The 7,981-nt window shown below is 34.5% G+C and overlaps 1 protein-coding gene across 1 annotated transcript in view; it reads left to right on the top strand.

Annotated features, from left to right (window-relative positions):
- Nucleotides 1-5,421, top strand: part of TNPO1 (transportin 1) — a 49,466-nt gene extending 44,045 nt beyond the window's left edge. The window contains exons 22-23 of the mRNA XM_031062993.1: nucleotides 2,207-2,349; nucleotides 3,828-5,421. Of these exons, the coding sequence (XP_030918853.1) occupies nucleotides 2,207-2,314 (108 nt within the window). The 3' untranslated portion in view covers nucleotides 2,315-2,349; nucleotides 3,828-5,421. The remainder of the gene's footprint in view (nucleotides 1-2,206; nucleotides 2,350-3,827) is intronic.
- The last annotated feature ends 2,560 nt before the right edge of the window (nucleotides 5,422-7,981 follow it).

Raw genomic sequence — 7,981 nt, 5'->3', positions numbered from 1 at the left:
CCCCTTGGTTGAGTAAGTTTCAAGAAACTAACATGCAGTTATACCCAAGAATGAGTATAAGAACTTGCTTATCCCTAGGCAAAGCGTCAGTAGAATTTAAACTAAAGGACTGTGTACCTTGTATTGAGTTAGTAAAAAACAAAAAAGCCTCGCCCGGGATGCACTACACTGTATTTTGGCACTAGTGTCTTAAATTAAAAAAAAAGAGAAAGTGGTTTACCTCACAAGTTCTAAAGTGAAATCCTCATTTTCAGAAAGTTCTGTGTCAAAAGTAAGGTTCATGATATTCTTAAAGCAAAAACGGAGCATATTCTTATGTACTTAATAGGCTTGTGGATTGGTATTGGCGCTTTTTCTTCAATTAATGACATGTGTGAGCATCACATCAGAAGCTAGAACTTTTCTATCCCATCTTTAAGAGCAAAGGCAGAAATCTTGCTGTCCTAGTTAGTATCTCAGATAACCGGCTTTCTTCCAAGGAACATTACATCTAGAAAAGGTGCAGCTATGAGTATTCTAACATCAGCAGAATGAAACAGCAATTACAGCTTAAAAGGGGGTCCTGGATAGAGTCTGTGATGATTGCCCAAAGCAGTCTCACTGCATGTTTTTGCACCAATCCTTCAGCAGGTTAAACTCCTCTTTTTCAGATTCTTTCCAGGTGATCCGTTTGGGACACAATGCATTCAAACCTAAACAGAGTGGTTCTTGGTCACTTGGCAAAAGGACATCCTTGCTTTTTTAAGCAAGCAATTTTAAAGTAGTTTTGTGGGATTTGCCTTACAGAAAAGGAGACAAAGCGTTCTTCAGTGATAGCACCCAGGGTTTTTAGACAACTTCTTCACGAATATATGATTGCTGTAGTCCAAGTAGATGTTTTCAAACAGTAATTATGACTTCAGGAGCAAGGGAAATAAACTGGATTTGTCCAGGTTTTGGGATTTTCTTTAAAATTTATGTATCCTTTAGTACTAGAACTGGAAGAGAAGATACTTTCAAGAGCATGGATAGATGAGCTGCCAGTGTTAAAATCTGACTCATAACCTTTTGTCTATCACTGAGGATCCTTAGATTTTTCAGCTGGTTAATGTGACTCTTTGAGTTTAGTAAAGAGCCTGCTTGTGGGAGGGAGAAAAGCAGTAAGTTAACTGGTTGCATGTAATGCCATTACCACTACATCTTTTTAAAAACAGCTCTGCTTGACAGTCTTGTGTTGGGTTTGTTCTGTGAGCCTGAATTTTGACATTGCCTTTTATTTGAGGGTTTGTTCATGACAGACTGTTCCACAATTCTTTACACTGAGTGTAAAAAGGGAAAACAAAACTTTAGATTTTCTTGGTATAATTTTCTATGAGGAACAGTAATTCTTTCTGCTTTTGTCCTTTCTAATGTTTCGCTTTTACTTGCTGTTTTGAGGGATAACATACTAAGATTTTTTTTTAAATAGCGTAATTTCATTTTCAGGTAGTTTATTACATCAAACAGTCCAGACAGAATCTTGTAGATTATTTGTTTTCCACTTTCACTGAATTTTTAATCCCATTGACTGTGGATCCCTGTTAATTCAAAGCAAGGTTTTAAGAGCTTCATTTTTAGTGAAGTTGTCTTAGAGGTTCCATGCAGAAAATGTAGTTCGCAAAGATTTTATATTTGTGCTAGAAATTGACAAGTATTCATTCTGTCAAAAGCTGGCTGCCATTTAACTCAACTTTCCACAACATACTTCACATCTGTTAAAAAATAAATGTGAACACAGTGATCTTAAAATATATGTCAGTTGATAAGATGGATGGATGGATGGATGGATGGATGGATGGATGGATGGATGGATGGATGGATGGATGGATGGATGGATGGATGGATGGATGGATGGATGGATGGATGGAAAATTAATTGAAAAAATTACAATTAAACATTCTGAAATGGCTTAACCCTGGGTTTTAAGTTACCTATTAAAAATATATATAAATATGTATACATACACTACTTTCTTTGGGTAGCTGTATTCTTTATGTCACCTTTAAAGAAACACATTAGAAGGACCTTGCTCTACTTCTTTGCTTCTTTGTAGCATTTCAGTGTGATATTGGAGAATTCAAATTACCAGATGTACAACTCAGCAGTTTGTGGCTTACTGCATATGAGGCTAGTAAATAATGTAGCCTCTATTTTTTGCTTCTTTTGACTTCCCCTTTCTCATTTGTAGATTCTTCATGGATTTAAAAATCAAGTTGGGGATGAGAATTGGAGGCGTTTCTCTGACCAGTTTCCTCTTCCCTTAAAAGAGCGCCTTGCAGCTTACTATGGAGTTTAACCTCATGCACTGTAGCTGCAGTCCCATAATTAGAGGTAAGCACATGAGTCTTGCTTGCCAGAGAGAACTGGGACTTCTTCCCTGTTTGCATCATATGAAACATCATTAATTCATCAGTCTACAGTTGCTGAGCTACTACTTCGTATATGAAGGAAAGAAAGAAGGGATGATAATATACCTAAATTATGGGGATTGTAGCAAAAGCATTTGTCTCATTTTTTCTATTGTTACAGAGAGAGAAAGAAAGAAAGAAAAACTGAGTCTATGATACACACATTAGTTTATCAAGAAAGTTGAAAGTATAGGTATGACAAAGTGCTGGTTCAAGTTTAATAAGTAAAGCGATGAATATGACCCTCAAGTCATCGTACTAAAGACATAGGCTACCTTATATGTTATGAATTAATAGATGGCAGATGTGGTCTGAGAGAGAATACTCTCCTAGGATAAGAGAGCAGGTTTGTTAACACACTAGCTGTGAGAAGTCTAATGGCCTCCTAACTACATACTAAATGATCTTTCCACTGAATAAAAAATGCTATGCTAATAACTACAGTAACTGTAAAGCTTTATGTTTGGGGAGTTTGATATGTGTTTATTATTGCCATGTTCCACTTTGTGTGTCAACTTGGAATTGTTAGACACTTCTGTGTGGAGAATGATTCAGCTTCGGCAAAGAGCAGTGAAAATGCATTCCAGAGTACCCTCTATTGTATGCTACCTGTGTATGCTGTATAAAGCAAATTTCCCATGTGTGATACTGTGAAGAGATTATTATATTACCCCAAAAAAGACTGAATTAAGTTTATTCTTTTAGTCTTTATACAAATTTGATACTTTTAGTAGAATTTTTGTATTAAAATTATGAGAGTGAGTCATGCAGTTCTGTTTAGTGTTGGAATGGACAACTATTTAAAATTCAGCCTAAGATTTTTTCAAACTCAGTGTCATAAAATTATGTGTTTGATCGGAACAATGGATTAAAAATAAAACAGCTACATACTTATCAATGAGAGCATTTTAGTTCTGACATGAGGATGTTTTCTCTTCCTGATGAAAAGGAAACAAAAGTGATAAAATCCACCATTGTTCTCAGTTTCAACTGCAGAGAAGGTATGGCTATCTTGTTTAATCCACTCAGAATAGAAACTGCTAGGTCAGGTGCAGATATGTTTAATATTCTTTTGCCATGTCATAACTACCTCATAATTTTGTGCTAAAAATGGAAAAACTGGTTAGAATATATAGGGTGCTTTTATCTTAAATCTAAGCTTAACACAATAGTGGAATTGTCAATGTAGCTTTAAAGCATATATTGTTGTTTTATGAATAGTAATTTATCTGATACAAATGGGCTAGTTTCTTAACAGACTTAAAAGGGAACATTAGGCATAAATTCATTTTTAAGTTAGAGGTTGGCACTTAGTGCTTGAAAAAGACTCTTTGTTTATGTACCTATCTGCCAGAGGTTCCAGGTAAGATTTAATTATACCATTATCTTTTCCCTTTACAGGTCCTTCAGTCTGGGAGACTATGAGGGAGCCTCTGCACCCAGGGAAAATGTTACCCTTTACTGGGGGGAAGGGTAAACCAGTAGGGAATACAGTACAATCCCAACCCTACTGGGAGGGGCGGGAGGGAGGTGTTGCCGTCACTGTATTAAGTCGATGTTGGGAAATGTTTTAACATCTGGAGCCTTTGTGGGTGGAAATCTGTCTCCTATTACACCTCTGCACTGGATGTGAAGAAGAAAAAAAAAAAAGAATCTAGTCACAAAACAGCACATTCTGGAATATTATGGGGATTTGTACCAAAATAAGAAACCATATAATTGAACCATAGGGATACGTAAAGAGGAAAAATATTTTGCGCACAATAAAGGAAACCTAAGAATGGGGGTCACAAACAGTAAAAGGCTTTCTTTTTTGTTTTCTGTTTTTTTAAGTAAGGGTTTTCTACATTATTTCATCCTGCTTGGGGATTCCTAGATATTTGCATGTTAATGAAGAACTACACAAACGAAGTTAGTACAGTTAAAATGCAGCTTGTGTCTGTATTAGGAACAGGCACTTGCAGTGTACAGTATAGAAACCCCGTCATAAAATAAAAAAGGTTAACTTGGACAAAATGAAGCAACCTGCTAGCTGCCAAATAAGTCACTCCTTTCATTTTTGGGGTAAGGAGAGGTACACTGCAAAGGAAAGATTGACATCTTAATTTTTACGTTAAGAGAAACAACCAAGGTAGTGGATATGATTTTATTATTGTACTTTGTTAGTTTTGATTTCTAGAGTAAGGCATTATTCCTAACTTGCAGTTTAAGGTTCAGGCATGCGTTCTGGCTCATAGTGATCAGAAGTAATTTTAATTAGTGGGAAAGTAGCATGCTTGCATCACATAGAGTGAAATTGGTATACATTTACCTATGTTGCGCCAGTTTTGTGTTGCAGTTTACCAATTCAATATAGCCCTGCATTTAAAATTCCTTTTTAAGATTCAGTGGAATTTATTTTTGTTAAGAATATAGATATAAAGTACTGTAGTTAACAATTAGGCCTTGAAATACCTTTTTAGGATCTGTTAAGATTAAGATTGATATTGTATTGTGTGTAACCTGCACAATGTGGAAAGCTGATATAGCTGTGCAAAATATTTGCCTCTGTGCTGTCAGTGTGATGTGCTTTCTGCATGGTTATATACTAGTGATTTTATCAGAATCTCTAAAATGAATTACATGGTAAGACCCGTTAAAGGCTGCATAAGTGTTAGTTGGCACGTAAAGACAATTGTAGAAGTTGATGACAAGATTGCTATATTTGTGTTTATTCCCACTCAACATATTATCTTCTATGCTTTCTTTTTGTTCAAAGCATGATCTTAAGAGATGTTTAAGTTAATGGATGTAATGCAGGGTATCTACACTGTATCGGCGCATGTTGGTGGCCCTTTGTGATGTAGTTAAATGCACAAGGGTGCAAGTTTAAAGCTACAGAGTGAAAGTTGGTTTTGATCCTCTTCATTTCATTTGTTTAGCTTTTCTGTTGTGTTTTTTTTTCCTCTACTTACATGTATTCCTGTGAATAAATCCTTGTTAAGTTAACGCTTTACTTTTCCTTCCATGTGTATTTTCTTATGTACTGTGAATGTGAAATCCTAACTGGTACACTTGATCTTGTGTCCATCTGAAAGTGGCAAGTCTTTATTAATTTAGATTGCCTAAAGAGTATCCCATGATGATAAAGGAAAATGGAGAGATTTTTAGCTCTGCTGGTCAGAGGTGAAGCCACACCTTTCCATTTTTCAAGTGCTGCATTATTAATCTGCAAAACAAAATTAAGCCATAACAGCCTTTTTGTAGATTTAGTTTCTCACCTTTGCATTGCAGAATGGATACTGGATAACAGTTTTTGGTTTAGTTGGTGTTTTCTGTTTGTTTTGTGGGGTTTTTTTTTGTTTTTTTGTTTTTGTTTTTGTTTTTTTTGCGTGGGGGGGGGCATTGTTTTTCTTTTTTTATTTTTATTTTTTGTTTTATTTTTTCTTTCTTTGGTTGGTTAGTTGGTTTTGGGGTTTTTTGTGTATTTTGGGGGGTCTTGGAGGGGATTGTGGTTTTGGTTTTTTTCTTTGTTCTGATTTGGGATTTTGGGGTGGGGTTTTTTGTTATTTTTGGTTTGGTTTGATTTTGGTTTTTTTGGTTTGAAGTTTTTTTGGTTGGGGCTTTTTTTAAGAACTTGCTCTTCTTTGCATGGTTCTGTTCTTTGACTGTTGAATGATTTAGCTATTGCACTGAAGTTTGAGCTGTGTGAGTGTGAACTTTAAAATGCTATTTCAAGAGTTTAGACTTTCTTTCTTTTTCAGTGCATGATCACATGCATGTTTTATGTCCTGTCCCCATTCACCCCCCCTTGTTTTTTTTTGGCTTTGCAAATTTTAGTGGATTATGCCTGAAGCATAGTTTGGACATGTATTGTATGAAATAATATGTGATAATGCCAGTACATAGTATTCATTCAATTTGATCAAAATTGCATGTGATTGCTTGCTTTCAAGTTACATTACTTTGATAGCAAACCAAAAATACCTTCTCAACTAATAATTCTGATATAAATTAGTAAAATTCAATTTAAAAAATTTTAATTTGAAAGGGAACATCCCTGCCCAACATTTAGCAAGATGGGATATTATTTTAGACCCAAACTTGCTTTAATTTTAAGTGTGTTTGAACATTAAGGAAGAGTTTCAGAGAAATGACATTAAAAAGTTTGTAGAATAGAAAACCTACCCAAATCATACAGTAGCATAACAACTAAAATCTGCATTTAACTAAACTTCTTAAATTTCAGAAAGCCCCTTTAACCAAATAAAACCACTCCACCTCACCTTGGATTAGCATAGGATGCCACTTTTGTACTGATCTGTTACGACAACAAGGAAAATAATTTAAAAGGGCAGGAATAACTAGTACAGGAATAACTAGTACAGGAATAAACAAAATAGTGTTTTGTATCAGTAAGTTCTCTCATGGTATATTTTAAAGCAAGTAAACCATATTCCTAATGCATAATATAGTGCAGAGATTTGCAGAATCCTTTTAGGGTGTAATGTGAGGTAAGAGAAGTTCTGAAACAGCATTAATATTTAAAATTGAATTATTGCATCATGGGATATATAAAAAGCATCTTAATTCTTGTGGTGTAGTCTTGACAGTTCTTGAATGTTGACTGGATGTTCTGGTAGAATTGTGAGTTTGTCTTTGTTACATTCCAGTGTTTCTGCCTCTTGGCATGCTAAAAGCACGGCTTACTTCATTTGCTCCTTACACACTGAAAAAGTGCTGTTAGTGTGCTAAACTACAGAAATAGCCGCTGCTGTGTAATGGTGTAGATTTTTCTACTTGAATAATTTTGTTGTAGGAACCTCAGGAGGTCAGTGTTTACTGTTTTTATATATGCCTTTTTCCTGTTTTGAGTTTCCCTTTTTGAAGGATTCTGAGAGTGAAAAAAAGCTGCTGATCAACCTAAGTTGGTAACAGAAAGTGTATTTAAAATCCTTATAAATGCATCTTTTTGGCAGTTCAAATTGCTGTTAAATTAGTCTTAAGTGAAGTTCAGTATTAAATTTTTTTCATAGCACAGTCAGGAAACTGCTCATTTCATTTTGGAAGACAGACTAGTTCATTATTTTAACCAGCGCAAGCAAAAGTAATCAGTTTTGTATTTTTTTTTCCAAAGCTTGATTATTTTCTTAATCAGTGAGTATGTATATATTTAAATTGTAAGAAACTAATTCTTATGCTTTAGTTCATTGCTTCTTGAAGCTTGTACTCAGAAGATCACTTTTAGAAGAATAGGTTAAAATTTGTAATCATTATAATTTTTAAAAGTTATGAAGTAGCATAAATTTTGTGACTAATAATATTGATACACACTGTGATTTTTTTTTTTAGGACTTTCATGTTAGCATCAGTCTTAATTACTTAAACTGCATATATTGTATAATAGTAAAATGTATATTTTAAAATTTCAAGTGGCTTTCCTCAAGCAAAACTCAATGCTACTTAGAAATATTCAAATACTAGCTTTATCTCAGGTGAATACTCTTGTACCCTTTTTGTTGAGAACACATGCTTATAAAAATGTGTTGTAATTTTATCAGTTTATGTATTTCATT

This window comes from Geospiza fortis, unplaced genomic scaffold (genome assembly GCF_000277835.1).
Source record: "Geospiza fortis unplaced genomic scaffold, GeoFor_1.0 scaffold246, whole genome shotgun sequence".
Classification (NCBI taxonomy): Eukaryota; Metazoa; Chordata; class Aves; order Passeriformes; family Thraupidae; genus Geospiza; species Geospiza fortis.
The sequence above is the reverse complement of the archived record's forward strand: the minus strand, read 5'-3'. Positions and strand labels throughout refer to the sequence as shown.